The sequence below is a fragment of the Gordionus sp. m RMFG-2023 genome, chromosome 1 (assembly GCF_954871325.1).
Source record: "Gordionus sp. m RMFG-2023 chromosome 1, tfGorSpeb1-WG-v2, whole genome shotgun sequence".
Taxonomy (NCBI): domain Eukaryota; kingdom Metazoa; phylum Nematomorpha; class Gordioida; order Chordodea; family Parachordodidae; genus Gordionus; species Gordionus sp. m RMFG-2023.
In genome coordinates, this window is record NC_088775.1 from 60,779,053 (window position 1) to 60,799,570 (window position 20,518).

General features: G+C 26.5%; 1 protein-coding gene across 2 annotated transcripts; it reads right to left on the bottom strand.

Annotated features, from left to right (window-relative positions):
* Positions 1–1,023: 1,023 nt before the first annotated feature.
* LOC135923003 (uncharacterized) lies at positions 1,024–19,627 on the bottom strand. 2 transcript variants are annotated; one of them, XM_065457595.1, is made up of 6 exons: positions 19,426–19,627; positions 5,285–5,454; positions 4,568–5,143; positions 4,107–4,250; positions 2,452–2,807; positions 1,024–2,381 (listed from the first exon to the last, which is right to left on the bottom strand). In XM_065457595.1, exons 1-6 carry the CDS (start codon positions 19,506–19,508, stop codon positions 1,818–1,820), a joined length of 1,893 nt encoding a protein of 630 aa, XP_065313667.1. In that variant the 5' UTR covers positions 19,509–19,627; the 3' UTR covers positions 1,024–1,817. The 2 variants fall into 2 exon arrangements, with proteins under 2 accessions (XP_065313667.1, XP_065313660.1); XM_065457588.1 differs by having other exon boundaries at positions 1,025–2,381; positions 4,568–5,454.
* Positions 19,628–20,518: the final 891 nt, after the last annotated feature.

Sequence of the window (20,518 nt, forward strand, 5' to 3'; positions counted from 1 at the left end):
AAATTAATTAAAATAAATATTTATTAAATATAACACACTATTACCCTCCTCTGCCCCCGTTGAACGATTATTTAGCTTTGCTAATATGGTTAACAAACCAAATCGTCAAACATTGAACGATAAATTATTTCAAAAATTAATAATATTAAAAAACAATGCTGAGCTGATATATTAATATACTAATTATATAATTATTAAAATAAATATCGCATTATCTTATATAATAAATTTGTTATTTTCTACAATTTATTTTCAAATTTTTTATAAATTTATATTATAGATAAGAAAATAAAGCTTTATACATTTTGATTTTGACTATTTAAAGTTTTTTAAAAAAAGTATCTTGTATTTTAGATACTTTTTTTAAAAAAAAGTTACATGTATCTTGTATCTTATTGAAATTTTTTCAAAGTATCTAGTATCTGGTATCTTAAATACAAAATCTTATAAAGTATCTGTATCCGATACAATTTTCTGAAAATTTGCCCAACCCTTGCATAGGTACCATTTGCATGGCCCGTATTTTTTTTTAAAAAAAAGTATTCAGCCCGATCCGAGTTAAAAATATTTTACATTTATTTTTAAATTTTATAGCCAATAATAGCGGTGTAAAAATTCTGTTTTAAAATTATTTAAAAAAATATTTTAGACCGGCCCGGGTATTTAAAAAAAAAATTTCTCAATCCGGCCTGATATATTTAAAGATATTATAATATGGACTGCAGGCCTATGCTAAATATTGGAAAAAAAGCTTATAAGAAATGATATAAGTGACCATTGAGGAAAATAATCTTTAAATTATATTTCATAAAAATATGCAATCTATCAGAAAAACAATTGGAAAAGGTATCTAAGTGTAAATTTCTAAATTATTCTATAACAATATTGGTAACAAATCTGAAAATAGTTAAAGAACTCATATTCTGGTATCTACAACAATATTGGTATTATAAATCTGCAAGTCTTTATAATCCTTAAAGATTTTTTACTCGATTGCCACGCCCTTTATTTAAATTTTTTACAAAAAATGGCTATTTATAACATTAGATTAAAAAATATGTGTATAAATTAACAACCAATAATTTTCGATAATAAAAATATCATTCAACAAAAAAAATATTTAAAAAATAATATGTGTAAAAATTAACAACCATGTTTTTTAATAATAAAAATATCATTCAACTTAAAAAAAATAATAAATAAAATTAACCAATCCTATGACAAGTAAATATAATAAAAAATAACCAATGGTAATTATGGCTCACACACCATAATCTTACCTTACCTGATTTTTTCCTTTTATTTATTTTAAATATTAAGCAATATTAAATGATTCCCTCATGTATATTTTTTTTTAACGTAAGAAAAATAATAGTAAATTTTTAAAGTACTAAAAACAATATTAATTTTTTTAACATTAAAAATATTAGTAATTTTTTAACGGAAAGATGGCTTAAAATATATTAATGATAAATTTATAAATTTTGCAGTATGTTATTAGTTAGACAACACTTATGCAATACTCGGTTAATTTTTTTTTTCTAAATCAAACCCAATTTATCTTTTGTAGGGGGAGTGGCGCTGGTATATAATTATTTTTCCCCACTATACTTTAATCATATCTTGATATCTTGAAGAATACTCTCTTTTCAGATTTCTTTAGCAATAAATTATACAAATTTACAACATACTATTGCATTATTACATTATAATATAAATAAGGAACATGAGGAAACCCAAGTTGTAAAATCAGTTCATTTTTTTTACAGCTACATATAATCAAGGTTGGTTAATTATTTTTTATTATTGTAACAATGTTATTTACAAATGTATCTAGTTTCTATGGATGTGCACGTTTGACATTTTACGTAACAGCACCATACGAATTTACAATGACAACGTTCCGATTTAATAATGCTTTCTTCTAAGTGGCCTCTACCGCAACATATATTATCACAATTGTCAGTTCCGGTAGAGGTTAAATTACATTCTCTTCCTCTCGTGCCAAAAATGCCTGAATGAGGGTCCGGATCACAATAGTTTGGAGATTTGTCCAAATGAACCAATTCGTTTTCTTTGATAGGTAGCTCACATTCGCTTTTAGGTTTTCTGCGCAGTGATAGAATATTTGAGTCAATATCAATTTCGTTGGGTATAATAACATTTTCTTCATTATTCATTGGTAACAAATAATTTAAGGATCGGGATATGCGATTAGTGATCATTAATTTAGGGGCAACTCTGACTGACTCTCTGTACTTATTCTTAATATGGGCTCCGATAATAGAAAATGGTGACATATTGAGCCAGCAAGTCTTTAGTTCGCAAGAACCGGATACTCCATGACATCTGCATTGTTTTCGTATCATATCTTTTATAACCTTTTTTTTAAAAAAATAAACATATATTCAATTTAAATGGATTCTTTTTCCTCTCCGCAATTTCATTTACTTTTCTCCCCATTTGATTATTATGCAGATTAACCATATGTCTTACGATAAGCTTGTTCGGTCTTTTGTATGGAAATGTAAAAATTGGGGTCGATTCATTGATGGAAATGCGAAAAACTTTATAATCATTTGAATTGCTTATTAATATCGATTGTGACAAATTTTTAAAGCTTTGAAATTTAATGGCTTTGCTTTTATCGGAGTCAATCACCGAAGGGCCAAAATATTTTAAAAGCATTTTTAATTGATCCCGATCTGGAGCGTCTACAAATTCTTTCGAGAATTGTATTCCGTAGTCAATGTTATCACTACACCCGCCCCATTTCCATTCAGATTTTCCCATGAGCTCATCATCATCTTTATATACACCATTTTAATAATTGATATTTATTACTACTATTTAGTTTAATTTCTAAGGATATAACATTTCTATTACTTAATTATTTTCATAATATTGAGGGGGGGGGGAATATTGCCATGTAGTTAAAGGAACTAAGAGGGATAAGGGAATGTTTCAAAGAAACACTTGTAATTCCCTTTTAGGATTACAATTTGAGTTTTTTGTTTGAGGGTAAGTAACTCGTTTTTAACCCCCGTCCTTATTGAAATTTTCCTACCCAATTGATTAAAAATAATTTAAGGGATTAGGAACTGGAGTTTCCAAAACACTAAAGATTAGAGAGATAAAAATAAAAGATTTCAAGATAGACATATATTTATTGCATTCTTTAATTTCTTGAAGTTCCGAGAGGTCAGAGTTTCTATTGGCGGGAAATGGGCAACATATGACACTCCCCAGACAGGTCTTTTTCCGCCGAGCCAAGATATCATGCCATCGGGACGCTTACCATTATGACAATATTAAGTAATTCCATAATGGGGATGGGCAAAAATTTAAATTAATAAACCTGGAACATGTAAATTTTTGAATTCAAGAAAATTATTAAATATTATTATACTTTAGAATAAAAATTAAACTACCTAAAGAACAAACATTGTAGAATTCAAGATATTATTTTCAATCTTAACAATCTAAAAAATACATTTCAACCCTATATATGTCCTAGGATCTGGAGGAATTCAGCGTGATCCGGTATCACTCCTAGGGTATGGATTAGCGCATATATTTCATTTTCATAGACTTGATTCTTCCGGAATTGTATTCCAGTATGTGAGTATGTATCTTACTTTCCTTAGACAAGCCCTAAGATTTTCAACCAATTTTAATTCAAATCTATTTTTCCATAATAAAAATTAATTCAAAATTTCATGGCAAATATGGCGGAATGCCATTCCGAATAAATGAGGTCTTTAAAAATAAAAATAACGCGTGCTATAAATAATCCAATTTTAAAGATTCCTCCATATCCTAAAATTTTCCTATTTCTAATATACTCCAGAGTTTTGTAGAAGTCTAATTTTCAACCATGCCCGGGTTTGTGTTTTCTTGCCCAATCCGAATTTTAAATCATACAATTTTGAGGCCCGAATACCTCGAGCCGGCCTGTTTAGTTCTCCGATATATATTAAGAAACGCGTTTTTTTAGGTTGTTGAAAGTTTTTTTAAAATTATTTAATTTTATTAAGGTAACGCATAAGGTTTCTTAAAAAACTCAAATGTGAATTTAAACTACATGCAAAATAAATATATGAGACCTCTTAAGTCAAAGGTATTTTCTTCGTTTTTAGAGAGGGTTTTACATGTACAATCCGTTAAATTACCGGAGGAGCAGGATTGAGTTACCGCGTGCACAACGGCTGCGGAAGCTGCTGCATAAATGAACGCAGATTCTTTTGTTCCTAAAAAACATCAAATTATATATTTTTTAGAGTGTTTTCTTATTTAGAAATGGATAATTTTTAATGGTTATTATATTTAAAATGAGTATTTTTTTTCTTATTTTTTATCTTTATACTAGCGAAGGTTACCCCCCCCCCCCCCACCCACCACTCATAAATGACTTATTGGCAAAGTTTCCTTATAATGATTAGTTAGATAATATCAGTATATACTTATTTTCATTTTACAAATTTTAAGATTTTTTTGCCTATTATTTCAAAAAGTATAAAAACTTATTAGGATAGCCTAATTTGGATATAAATTTCAAAAAATTAACCCTTTTCCAACGTTTTACTGAGAATGTTGATAATTTTTATATTGGCCTCGTTATCATATAATGGGAAATTAATATTCTGATAGTTATCATTAAATACGGCATTCTGTTCTGATTGAAGGTAAAAATGAGGATGCCTTAAACCGACTCTTCTGATCCTTTTTTTGACTCCTTTGCTAGGTACATTTCTGCGTCCTTCCAATACTGGTGCTTGATAGATTTTATCAAAATAATTTTCATCCTTTTCCTCTAAATCACTCTCGATCCTCTTTTCTATAGCGGCGGTGCTGCAATTCCATCTTTCATTTCTAAATTGTTGCTGACATTCTGTCAAGGCCATCCGCGCTCCTTGAGTGACGCATGTTAAGCTTTCAGGATGGTTTTTGCAAACCTCAATTTGACTGTTCACTAATTGATTTCGGAAAGTTTGTCTGCAAGCTATTTCGTCTTGCGAGGGTTCAACTATTTTATTTGTGTTACCGGTATAACTCTCATCGGCTTTATCCTTGTTACTAATAACTTTCAATTTTTTATAAGTCATGGGCTTGTTAGTGCGTTCCTCAATTTTATGATAGGTGTCTGGATGTTTTTTAGGATGAGAATTTATTAGTTGTGGGAATTGGTAAGGCTTTCTACCTCGCTTTAATTTTATAGGCAAAGATATTTTATGGGATTTAGATGGAGGGTCGTAATTAACGAATTTATGTGGATTATACTTACCATCTTCCGATTTTCGATCTTCATTATCGTCTCTACCATATCTTTTATTTTTATCGTTTAAATCTTGCTGAAGTTTGAAATTCACGGAATTTTCTACGTAAGATTGAGATCTTCCTTTGTCATAAAACGGCATAAAATTTTTGTATGATGATGCTGACATACCTAAATATCTTTTTTGTTTGTTTGTGTTAATTAAACATGTTTTTAATAATGATATTATTCTGATGTGAAATTCGTATAAATTATTTAAATTTAATTATCTTCTTATATTTTAGGTTGACAATAGCATAACACCTCTATTTGATTACAATATAAATTTAGAAATGTCGACCAAATAAAATAATCAATGGAGATAATATAGAAAAGAAATTTTGGCTCGTGTCCGGAATTTATATTTGGTCCAGATTTTTTCTTCGTAGGCCCGAGCCTGCACAGACCGAAATTTTTAATTCACAAATTAAAATGCATTTGAATAAAGGTAAATTACTAATCACTTGTTTTAATTACAGAGGAATTCTATTAATTATCGTTTTATTTTGATTTAAGAGGTGAAAATAACATTTTATTTTAAAATTTTTTTATATACCCTACCCCAGCTCAATTTTTTTAATTGTTGATATCCCGACCGGCCCTTGAAGATCTTTAGGTTTGAGCCGGGCTCAAATTTTTTAAAATCTATTAGCCTGGTTCATTATAAATATTCAGAAGATAAATAATAATAAAAAATTATAACAAAATTATTAATTCAAAAGATAATTAAGCAAAAAATGAGCTAATAAATTTTTAAAAAATATCCGTCCTAATTTTAGGAAATGTCAATCTCAGTATATATAAAATAGAATTTAATAAAATGTTTCTTAAAGGTTATTGAGATCTCGAGAACATGATTCTACAAATAAATCGTATTGTAAACAAATGCGTTAAAGCGAATAGGGAAGGTGAATTTTTACAGCAATATAACTACAATATGGATAATGTATTATATATATTTTTTTCTACCCTGGTGAATTATTAATAATTTTATAAATTTCAAATGAAAATAAAATTATACCAATTTCATTGTTTCAAAATATGATGTGGAATGAATCTAAAGATACATTAACATAAAACATAATGTTTTTAGCAATGAATACATGAAAATGATTAAAGAAGAAAATTATATTTTAATTTTAATAATGGTTAATATAAAAATTATACATTTATTCCGTTTTCTTCTTATAATGATGAATATAATTATGTACCTTTTTATAATAAATGTCATTGTAAAATTATTATTCCATTTTACATTTGGTCCCCCTCGTCTCTAAACAAACAAAACATAATACCTATAAAATAAAACATATATGAAGATAAACCGATCCCCATATAAATTTATTCGCATCGTTAGACGAATTTTTTGAATATTTTTGTATTAATTATTTTATACCTCTCTCCAGTCTACTAATTTTTTTTTATTCAATCATCTTCATCCAAGGTAATAAACAAAAAAGGCTTATCCTTGCATAATAAGGTTGCCGTAGTAGGACATGAAGACCCTGCACAAAAATATCCCTTGTCAAAAAGACAATGGACAAAAATAGGCTAAACGAAATCTTTAAAATATACATATAAAAGGTGAAATAATAATAAAATAAAATTCAGAGGTTCCATAAAAATTAACAAGAAAAAGGGTCAATGATAGCTGGTCATTTTTATAAGTAAATTTTGCTGGTAAGGCAGCTATTGAGACAATAGTTCCAATTAACCCTAACATATCTCTACCCCCTTTTAACCCTAACCTCGCTCAAGAAGTTGGTTTCAAACTCCGTGGATCGAAGAAAAAATATTTTACTGAAAAAATTATGTAAGCCTTAAGATTTGGCAAATAGAAACTATCTCCTATTTATACATTATAATCTATTTATTTTTTAAAAAAGAGATATATTTAAGAAAAATATTTCTTTAGCGAAACTAGTTCAATTCATATATTTCAATTTCAAAAGAAGAAATCTCAATTTCAAAAGAAGAAATCGAATAGTAGAACTAGTTTCTTTTAACAATTCAATATTTAAAATATGAGGGTTAACGTTTTAGAATTCATTCAATCGGATTAGATAATCAATTATTAATTTTAATTGCAAGAAGGAAACTTAGATAAATAATATTATTTATTCCTCCTTTATTCTTCTTTCTTTTCGTATTCACCTCGGTTAAATGAGGAGAGGAAAATTAAACTTGATAAAGGTCTGTAGGGCCGGACCAACTAAATTCGGATTGAACGGGGCAACTTGTGCAAAATATTTTTGCAGACCAGGCCAGAATTTCCCAAATTTTAAAATAAATATATGCAAATTTATACTTCTTCCTTTTCATAAAAATGTCATTTTTCAAATATTTAGGGCAACTTATTTGTATTATATAATATAGATAATCTTCTACAAATTTGTCTAACCTATCATCCTCTCCTAGATTCCTCTTTTTTTTTAAAGAATAAACCACGAACAAAAACATTTTTTCCCTCATTTCTTTTCATGTTATTTTAAACCTGTTGCTAGCGAAGTGATCATTGATATATTATGAAAATAAAATATGAAGGGGAAAAAATCCAAAAAAAAATACCCACTTTAAAATTTAATTTAACCATAAGGTAAGATATTCATTTAACCTAATTTATTTAATCTACCTGTGTAATTTCTTTCTTAATATTTTTCATCTAACATATATAGTTAAATCCATACATTTCCAAATATTCAATTTTTAAAATAGATTTTCAATAATTTACCATTTATTATCATTTTCATTTAATGATCATTACATTCCTATACCCTTATTCTTACTGGGTTTTTTTTTCTTTTCAACCTTTAGAACAAACTAGCTACAAATTTATTCATAATATATATTAAATAATTATAATACCTAACTATGCAAAATAGAAATTAGCACGGCCCAGACATTTATTTTTTTTAGCCCAGCTTGTAATTTCATAAGGAAAAAATCATAAATTTGCATTGTTTAAAATTTTAAAAATTGCCAGCCCCAGTCCGGAAAATATATACAAGTTGTCCTGATATTTATTTTATGATCCATTACTTATTGAAATATGTTTTTTTTTTAATATTTTGCACTGATAGATAATAAATAACCTTTTTCATTTAAGTTTCAAGTTGATTTATAAATTGAATGTGAAAATGTTGAATTAAAATTAATGATCATTAAACCTGCATTTTTTTATGTATAATCGTATTTAATATTATTACTTATTTTATTAGTATTATTTTATTTAAATACAACTAATCAAACATTTAAAAGTTAAACCTCTATAAGGTGCACTGTTGCTTTTTGTAGTATAAACACTGAAAAAAAATAGATGGTAAATCTAATATATAGTACATGGATTCTGTTAGCGAGAAACCGAGTATTGAGGAGTCAAAATAAAAAAATGATCTCCACTAAGAAGGGTCATTATGGAGGTTTCAATAAATTTAAAATATTTTTTGTAAACCTAGTTAAATTTTTTAAATTTAAAGTATTTTAATTAATAAAATTTTTTCTTATCTTTATCATTCAACATAATGCACAAAACAAATAATGTTATAACTAGAGAAAAAAAATGTTTATTAGGCGCGAAAGGTCTTTCAAAATTAAATTTTCATTTTTTGCTTTCACTAGAGGTCTACAATAAGCGGGGTTTTAACCCGAAAATTACACTTTCTAAATCGATATTAAATAATTTGATATTAAATAATTGAACTAGTATCGTATAATATGAATCAAATAATTGCATCGTATTCATACAAATCGAATAATTATACTATTCATATTCACCCACCCTGTGTTCGTGTGAATCGAATAATTGTACTAAATTCGAATGGATAATGTATTTGATAAACTACAGATAAAATAATCGTAAATTGGTTTGTTTAATAAAATTTAATTGAATACTTTTAAGGATATTTTATGTTTATATAATTATAATAATACTATAATAACCCGTCAAGAATGACGGGGTTGAGGGGTAATTAGTTAGTTTGTGTATATGGTACTAAATATGCTTTATATTAAAATTTAGGAGAAAAAGAGGTAAAATTGTTGCAATGTAGTGAGCATTAAGGGTATTAGAAATACCAAAATTTAAATTTGGGGTAAAATTAAAAATAGAGATTCTTCAAAATTTTTGAATTTTAAATATGGGCTAGACATTGGCTTCAAAATTTTGTTTTGCAGACACAGCTAGGCCTGATCAAAAAACCACGTCCCATGCAACTTTCCCAAAATTTAGCCATTTATTTCTATTGTAATTTAATAACAATGTCTTAAATTAAATTTTAAATTTAGAATAAAATTTAAATTTATGATAGAAATTATATTGAATAAAATTTAAAATAATGCTTGGAAATTTTTTAATTTTAAATATGGGGTAGACATTGGCCTGAAATTTTTTTTTGCAGACATAGCCAAGCCTGATCAAAAAACCAAGTCCCATGCAACTTTCATAAAATTTTGCCATTTATTTCTATTGTAATTTAATAACAATGTCTTAAATTTAATTTTATATTCCATTTATTTCTATTGTAATTTAATAACAATATCTTAAATTTAATTTTATATTTAGAATTAAATTTAAATTTTGATAGAAATCATATTGGGTAAAATTTAAAATAATGATGCTTTAAGATTTTTGAATTTTAAATATGGGTTATTTATGGGCCTGAAAATTTTTTTCTCAAACCTGGCCAACCCATAATAATTTTGTAATTTTTTCCCAAGCCTGTAGATAGGTAAATATCTGAAAACCATATTGTTGGGAAAATTTTCTCAAGCCCGCCAAAGACCATAATAATTTTGTTAGTTGAGAACTGAAATAAAATATATAAAAGTCATAATTCATTTAAAAATAAAATCAGAATATGAAAGTTGCATGGGTTTGGTTTTTTAATCAGGCCTGGCTATTTCTGCAAAAAAAAATTTTCAGGCCAATGTCTAGCCCATATTTAAAATTAAAAAATTTTCAAGCATTTCTATTTTATATTTTACACAATATGATTTCTATCACAAATCTAAATTTTATTTTATATATATAATTAAATTTAAGACATTTTTATTAAATTACAATAAAAATAAATGGCATTTTATGAAAGTTGCATGGGACTTGGTTTTTTGATCAGGCATGTCTGCAAAAAAAAATTTTCAGGCCAATGTATAACCCATATTTAAAATTTAAAAATCTTAAAGCATCTCTATTTTAAATTTTATCCAATATGATTTCCATCACAAATTTAAATTTTGATATTTCTAACACATACTCACGGTATATAGTGTAACAATTTTACCTCTTTTTCTCCTAAATTTTAATATTTATATAAAATTTATTAATAAAATATATTTAGTACCATACACACAAACTAAATAATTACCCTTCAACCCCGTCAGCTGGTTTGGTAACTATTAATTAATATATATAAAATTAATATTTTAAACTTAATTATATTCAAGTTGGTGCATGCTTAAAACATACGACTTTGAAACGGGAGGTTTGTAGAGCAAAAATATAACATTACACTATATAGTCTCCTTAAATTTTAAATACATTAGGAGGATACGAAAACGATCATGTTTTGATTATGGAGATTATATATATTAGATTTAAGGTTCCTTTTTCAAATAAAAATCAGCTGCAGCCTCTCTAAAATGATCTATCTACCTCTCCAAATTTTGTTTAAAGACCATTCATCTGCCGTTTCAAATTATACAAAATCGCTAGAGCCTTAACTCTTTCTCTTGAAAGTTCTACTACACATGTTAATTATAGGCGACAGAAACATAAAAATTAAAATGTAGTGTATTCCCATCTGCATTGCTTAATAATCGCATATTAAGGAGTAATAATATTTTATACTTATAATTTATAATAATAATGAGAAGTCATTAAAAAAAGATTACAAGAAAAAGGTTTTATATTATAATAGGATATAAATTTGGATAGGTAATATGTTTCATAAATGATATTATATATAATGTTATCATGCCAGATTTAAAACCCAACTAGATAACCAGGATGAATCGTTATAATTTCCCTATGTGTAACCAAAATCGAATTACTATAGTAATATCACAAAGAAGCTAACCTGGAAACTATAAATATTAATAAACCGGTTAAATTAATAGTGGATTTTATTTAATTTATTAATCAATAATTTGTAGTATTTTGTTTTTTTTTATATAATTAGGTTAACCATACTAGAGGAATATTTATAAGATTCCTTTGGGTTAGGTTTGGACGTTTGGTTGAAATTGAGAGGTTTTCCCGTATGTTATATCAAAATAAAAAAAACTCCAAATCCTTGGAGCATGATACAGCAAAAGCAATACAATAGGGACATACAATATTTTCGTTTTTTTGAAGTTTCATACAATCCCAAGCATGCCAGATTAAAATATCTTCATTTTTTTTGTAGTTTCGTGCAATTCTAAACATGCCAAATAAAAAAATTCAAACGCGAATAACTGAGAATGTTTATCTTATATATTATCTAAAATAATATTGAAGATGCTATGGAAGGTAATACCAATACTTGACTGGCATTTTAATTGACTTTTTTAAAAATAATAATAATGAATTAAGAATATTTTTTTAGATATTCCTAAAAAACATGATTAAATTGGAAACATTTAAGAAACTCCCATTTTTATGGATTTTTTTTGACTCAATTGAAATAAGCATTACTTTTCCTAGCTCTATTAATATCATTACCTATATTTTTGAGAACAATTTTTTTTCTGCATTATGTGTTTTCAATCATTTTTTTAGAAAAAATTGCCAATCCTTTTGCCACCTTTTCATTCAATTTAAAATTCCTGGTTACAGCTCTGGTTCTTATCTTATCATTTCCAATTCTTACATCCATATTTCATCCAATATCTTATACATATTTATAACTTCACATTTCGGCAAAAAAATAACAAAACATTTATAATAAATATCTTGAAAAATTTAAACAAAAATCATTTTATTTGATCAAAGAAGACTTCTATAATTAATATGCATTTTAAATATTTTAAAAGATAACATGAATCTGGTTGAAAAGTGCCATCCATCCATATCTCTTTCATGTATATAAATTTGCATCAGAAAAACATCATAAAAAAGCTTGTTTTTTTTATATTTTGAGTTCATTAAATTATAATTGTTTTTACATAATTCTTTTTTTTTTCGGAAAATAATAAAAATTAAACAAAATTTATTCATTACTACTTACTTTATGTGTTAAAAAAAAAGAAGGATACTCTACTAGATTTTTCTATCCTTTAAGCTTCGTTCAAATATAATTTACTCTCCTTTATAAAGATAAAAAAAAATTTTAATTTAAAAAAATATTATATTATTTTTTTTTTATAAAAAGGACAATTTGTCAAAAAAAAATTTAATTTTTTTTTATTTATAGTGATAAAATAATGCTAAACAACGACCATATCTTATCAAATTTGCTAAACAACGACCAAATTTTATCAAAATATAATGACTCACTTATTTTTTAATATACAATAACAGAATCACGTTGAGTCCGATCTACTATATATCACCCTGCCCCCCCCCCCCCAAGTCACCAATTTGGCTTCAGAAAAATACATGGTCCTTGTTGGATTCGAACAAAGATCTATCGGAAGATCAACTCGCTCACCATCTAGGCCACAGAAATTGACGTGTTTAAAATTTTATGAAAATATTATCAAAACAAAACACGTTTAACGTGTACACCTTTAGCCTAAACATATAGCTATTTTATATAAAGAAATGGAATCACTAACCGCCTCCTATTCTATATATCATCCCCCGTAGCATGGAACCACCTTGTTGGCTTCAGAAAAAATACATAGTAGTTGCTGGATTAGAGTCCATAACTATCAGATTAATGATCCACGCACTTAAAGATTAGGCCACAAGCTTTCCGAAAAGGACGATTTTTTAAATATATAATATAACCATATGAGTGCCGGTTCAAACAAAAAATAAATAAAATACCGATGATTCAACACTGCCTTTGGTAGTAACTAACAATAACCTATTAAAATGTTTCCGAAATTTTAACATTAATGGTAAAAAAAATATATAGTATAACAAACTGGTTATGCGCGCTTAAAAAGTCAATTTAGCTTAAGCAAGAAATATTTTACGGCGATCAATTTTAATTTAAGGGTAATAAGCATGCTTCTTCCTTTGGTGACCGAACGATGAACTAGTTACCTTTATTTGGAAATCATATTTTTATTTGGACCCCCCCCCCCCCAGCTAGAAAATTCTCAATAAAACTCATTAATTTATTTAATTCTTATCTTAACTCTCTTTTTCTTTCTTTAAAATTTTCTTTATATTATTTTTGCCTATACTTACGTTCTGAAAAATAAAAAATAGGCTATATTTAATATTATTATATAATGAGATGTATAAATTTAATTATCTCTCTTTTCACATTTATTTAGTTAGGTGTTCCTTAACCTACAAGTACACACAATAAAGATTACATTAAAAACAGACATAACATTCGTGTAATTTGAATGATAAACAAATAATTACTATATACCTATTTAAATAAATAAACATAAAAATTTGAAATTAAAAAAAGGTATATTTTTCTATTAATTAATTAATATACTATAAACTTTTTAACGATTTTTTAATTTATCCAAATCATTTTAGTTTGCTTTTTTTCCTTTCAATAATGTCCCAATTAAATCAAATTTTTATTTTGATTCCTTTTCGTTTTGTTTAGGAAAGATCATATTGCAAATATATTTATTTTGATTTTTTTCAAACAAAAAATTTTTAATTTAAATAAATTTAAATATATTAAATCTATTGATGATGTTGATCTATATTTTTTATTAGTCTAATAATGGTAATTATAGATCAAATTAGAAGTATATAATATTATAATAGTGTTATTCGATGGCTTCGTTAGCTCTTAAGTACGTCTGAAAGTATTTTCTTAAAATTATTAATTCCACGTACTTCTTTTGTATTGAAATATGTAATATTCTAGGCCTGCCTTTGTGCCCCTCTCGTGAAGCCGCTGGTTCCCCCGGTTTTTTTAATTTGGGCCCGTTAAAATTTTATACAAAGTCAGTCCTGTCTCCTGTCAATAAAATTTTTTTTGGATGAATTTTCCAGTCATCACATTTTTAATATTCTAAAATCATTATATCACTCCTCTATGGGCTATCTATTTCTAAACAACCGTTTTATAAATGTAATGTATTTGGATCATATGATAAATAACTTTTTGTTAATTTACTATATTATTTATAGATTTCGTATTTTAGTTAGACATCTCTTAAAATACATTGAAATAAGCATTTGTAATTTATTTTTATATGGTATTAATCAAAATTTTAACTTTTATATGCCTGAGCTAGTCTATTAAAATATTTCGAAAATCAGATTGGGTTTTATGTGTACTGAATTTTTAAGGTAAAATTGTCTGATCAGGCCTGTTAAGAATTTTTGTGGGTATAATATGAAGTGATCCCTTTTGTATTTAAATAAGTGAAGCAAAAAAAACCACACTTATTACCTATTAATTATCAAATTTATTCTTGAGAATACATATAACTGTTTATTTTCATGATAAAAGCAGTTTAAATTTAGCCCAAATATTAAATACTAAATGTTATATATCTAAATATGACCAAAAAATGTATTAGTAAAGGAAATTCAATCATAATTTTTTAAAATTTTTACTTCATACTTGTAGAATTTTATTAAAGATTCCGTAACTTTATAAAGTAATTATGTCTCTAAATGAGGCAGGCAATTCTATTCATTAATTTAACTTACATTGATATGGGCTAGCGACTAAGATAATTTTTCGGTATAAATTACTTATTTTTTTTAGAAAATTGAATTAATCAACTCGAATTTATAAATTTAATATAACAAATATTATTTTTAAATTTTTCCATGGGCTATTTATTTGAAAAGCTTTGCTAGTTAGCAGGGATTTCTACACCCCTATACGTCAGTGACAATATTATTCAGCTTGAACCCCTAACCCACTCAAAAATTTTACCACCACCCCCCCCCCCCTTACCATATCAAAATTAGCAAATAAATATTCAAATCGAAATTAGCAAAATAGGAAGCCAAAATCTCCCCTACCCCTCTAATTTCTCAAATGGCGATAGCATCTTCATACCTATCTAACTTTCCTCCCATTGTCATACTGCCCTCCCAGTGGTCCAGGATTTTCTTATAGGGGGGGAAAAATTTTTGGGGGCTTCGCCCCCAAACCCCTTTAACCTGGCCTTCGGCCAGCTTTTCCCCGGCCTTCGGCCGGGTCTTATTTAGCTATTCTATTAAATTATGAATAATTTAATAATAATTATTAACTATTATTTATTAATTCGTGCTTATGGATAGGATATTACAAGCCTCTTTTTTATTATTTAAAGTTAGGTATATTATATTTAATAAAGTTTTTTTAAATGTAAAGGTTTATTTATGTGTAAAGTTGAAATAAAGTGTAATGTCATTTTTTTTTAAATTTGCTTTAAAAACTAGCCTCAGCTTAAATTCTCATACAATATAAGTAGAATATAATTTTTTTTATTGAAAATACTAATAGTAGTTAAAAATATTGACTAGAAAATAATTAAATTAACAAGTTTTTTTTAACTTCTTATCAAATACAAGATTTTTAATTATTTCGTTCCATTTAGCCGAGATTCAGTACTTCGTAAATATGTTTTCAACCTTCTCAAGTTGGAAAAAGTCCTTTCATTCGTACATGTTGTAATAGGCAAACATGCAAGAATATAAAACAACTTCGAAATATTGGGAAATTGAGCCAAGGTTTCTTTACACCGATTGGGCGCATCAATAGCATGCTCAGGTAAAATAGCTAAACGTATAAATATTTATACCACAATTCGAATTCACTGATTAAATTTATTTTATTATCAATCTCATAGGAATAAAATTTTTCTAAATATTTAATTTTACCAATAGTGGCATTAGAAAATGAAGAAGGATCTTTGGGTAATAAAACTTGAAGATTGCTAAAGACTTGTTTTTTATCTAAAACCCGTACTTTTATTTGCTATAAAAAAGTATCTAAGGATGGGATGAAAATGGATATTTTATAATATTCTTCAGTTGAGCCAATATTTATTTTCATCTCAATAATGGCCTAGGTGCTAGACGAGGTTTAATTAGTATTATATCATAAAATTTAGCCTTCGATTCAACGTCTAGATAAATATTATGAAAATATTTATCTACATTCATTCTTATTGTATCTACCTGTTCATGTATATTTTCCAATGTTCCGCCAAATCAATAACTTGAACCAAATCTAAATTTGGTTTTTGTAAATTTCTACAAAGTAGTGAGCTAAAAATAATTTATTGTTGCAACTAGCAGCAATGATAAACTCTGATTGATCAATTGAATTCAATAATGATATCGCTGCTAACGACACATTACTTTTTTTCATGCTCAGCCTTATTTATAAATTATCGTTTGATTTCAATCTCTTTGACTAAATATTTTTCCATTTTATTAATATTTTTGAATAATATGTTGGAAAATTGATATTCAAATATTTGTAAAATTTTGATTGGTGGGGGGGGGGAATCTGGGGGGTGGGGGTAAAATTTTTATTAGCTTAAAATGATATTTATGAAAATAGTCAAATTTGCGATGGGGGGGGATTTCCCCCTTTCCCCCCATTGGTTACGCGCCTGTGCCCTCCCCTGGAGTAGAATTTCCCGCAGCTAGATAAAAATATCAATGAATGTGTATCATAATATATCCTAATCTCTCTACTCTTCAAAAAAATAACCGAGGATTAAAGGTATTTATTTTTATAGGAATAGTTAGTAAATTAAATTAACTGATATCGAAATTCTTTAAGCTCTAAATACAGACACTAAAATCTGAAGCATCACATTAACAATAATAAAAAATATAAGCATAAAAGTCTTTAAGAAAGGAAACTCAAAAACATAATGCACATAGCATTAAATTTTAAATGCTCAATTTTTCAAATTAAATCTCTGGTTACATTGATCTTATAGATTTATAAAAATATCAAAACATCAATTCTAATAAAAAATGAGATAAAATAATAAATCATAGATGTGCCAATACCACTTCAAGCTTATATACCCGTCAAATTTTTTTTTATTTATGAAATTGAATCCAAAGAAGGCATAAATTTGTTTTAAAAAATCCCAGGCTTCATTTCCATAAAAATATATTTTGATTATTAATTTGCCATAAAAATTCCTTTCATTTTAATGAAACTTGTGGTCGTCATTTATTTTATTGTATGTCTAAATATTAGGGATCCAAACCGTACACAATATCGGTTCGATTCAGGTTTAGCTTCAGATAAAAATAACTGTTCACTCAAGTTCGGTTCATAAAAAATAATATAGGTTGAGTTTGAACTTTTAAAAACAGCGTATTCAAATTATGTTAATAAAAGGACATTTTTAAAACTTTGTCACTATTCTCTAAAAAAATTATATTAAGCCGTATAAATTAAAATATTTTCAAGATTCACCTCTGTCAAATAATATAATAAATATTTTAAGGTAAGAAAACTTCCATACGGATCGTAAAATAGCGATAGAAAAATATCGAAAAATAATTACTGATACTCATCAATTGTAAAAACTGATTATATATCATTTTTAAAAGAGTTAAAATATCAAAATGTTTAAATCTGTTCGTAGGTATTTAAAGAGGTGTTCAGGTTCGGGTGTCAAATTTTTTAAGGTTCAAATTCGGTAAATATTAGTAGTTAATACTGGTTTCGCTGTTCAATAAAGTTAATTCCAAGAGATTTATTCTTTCATATATGTTTAAAAATTTGTAGATCTTTTTTTTTCATCTCATTTCAAGGCTTAATTTAGGCCAATTTTTTCACCCAATTTATGAGGTTTAAATATTATTTTAGGTATCGGCTGGTATCGTTAAAATTGAATTTGATTTAATTAAAATCAGTTCTGCAATGTAGCTTCGATGAAAGTCACGTCAGTAGTAAATGGTGTTAATTTTTAAAGAGAAGGAATACATCCATTGCTTTTTAAAAAGCAACGAGCGCACTATTTTTTAAGAAGCAATTTTTTTTAAGAATTTTTTTTAGTAATGAACATTTTATTAATTAAATTATTTAATTAATATCAAACGAAGTAAAACAATCCAACTATCTTTGAACTACCCCATTTTTTCATCCAGAATCAAGATTATTAAATTAACGATGAATCAATAAGTAAATGAATTTATATTATCTTATATTTATTATATTGATCTATTAAATAAAAAGTCCCGCAACGAGTTACTTTTTTTGTAAGGCGACAATAAAAAATGTATAATGTTTTTACACTGTTTAAGTTTTAAACATTATTTAAATTTTGGAGTTTATAGTGATTATTTACATACAGCTTTCAAGAGACCGCCAAGAAGACAAAAGAGTGCTCAAACGTTGTGAGCGAGTACGCTTAAATATATTTTATAAAAGATTTTAGCATATAAAGGTCTAATGATGTTTTTCACAGCTTAACGACATATGTTAGAATTTTGATTCAAATAAGGATTTGCTAAAGATTTTTAAAAATTAGAAGAATAATGTTTTTTTATAATATTCATTTGATAGGGAATTATGCCAGGCTCTAAAGGAAGGGGATGCCAGAAAAATAATTATACCCCATGGCTTAAAAATAAGTTACAACCCTCGGGTCTAAAAATATTCTTTTTACAAAAATTGGGCATAGTCGAATTATTTAAAATTATTATATATTGGAATATTTTATAGAGAACTTAACTTAACATTCATTTGCTGTTCACATTTTCAATTTTCCAAAGTCAAAATTATTAAAAATCCCTTTCGGGTCATGAAAGAATTTAAATTTTTAAATTCATGAGGATTTAAAAATAAAAACTGGCGCCGGGGTTAGAGTTAAAATTGATTATAAAAATTAAATCCAAGGACAGGGCCTAAAATTTTGACTTATGCAGGCCTCTGCGTTTTATTTATATATATCTATAAACTATTTAGGAATGCTAAATTAAATTTAAAGTATAAGCTTTTGTATCCCTTTTGAAATCATTTATTATAAAATAACTACATAGTAGAAAAAAATGAAATGTAATTTCTTACATCCAACAGTTGCATTCCGTCCTGAGAAAAGTATTACAAAATATGATGTAACGTATAAAGAATTTGTAGAACCTATGCTTCATAATAGATTTGAGTTTCTTCAATTTATGGTTTGGGAATGAATCCGAAGGAAATGCCTCCAAAAAATCATTGTAGAACTTATTTTAGCAGGAATTATGATTATCTACCAGAGATAAACCCGTAGATAATGTTTCTTTTTTTTAAATTAATTTATTGTTTTTGAATTTGTCACTCAATTTTTTTTTTAAATAAAAAAAAATATTAAAAAATTGTGAAAAATAATATATTTTATATTTTTTTATTATATTTAAAAAATATTTTTTTTACACATCATAAAATTTGTGTTTCTTCTCTTTTCTTATTTTTTTTTTACCATACAAAAAAAAACTAAAACGCGCATAATTTAATATAATTATTTTTCGTGCTCAAAAAAATATTATTTATGGGGATGATATACGAGTCAATTATATTTTATAATTTGGTAATAAATTGATTGTAAAAAAAAATAATTTTAAAAGGAAGAAAAGAAATAATTCAATACAATATTAATAAAACTGCAGAAAATCACACTTTTCATACCTTTACATTTCTAAAACTAAAATTACTTATCCTGAAACTTCTAAATTTACCTACTCCTTATTTTAAATATTTAGCTCGGTCTAAAAACTAAACTCTTATGGGTAATTAAAAATGATCAAAACATATATGTCCTTAAGTTCCCTTTAAAGAAAATATCTTTGTAGAGGCACAAGCATAACACAAAAATCTTTATGCCCTCCGCAAAAAACAAATTATTATGTGGCCCATATCCATGACTTGAGACTCTTGTTTCTGAAAGTTTGGGCCCTCTGGCGTCGCACGTTGCTAAGCTTCTTTTTTTTAAGATAGTGTAACTGGGAGATAAGCTATTTTTTATTTCATTATAAATATGAAGTGGATAAGCTATTTTTTATTTCATTATAAATATGAAGTGGATATTATATTTTATATAACCTTGTTGGCATTTCAGTTTCTTAACCCAAAAATGTTGTTTATCAAATCAACCGTAGCTAAAATATAAATAATCTAACTG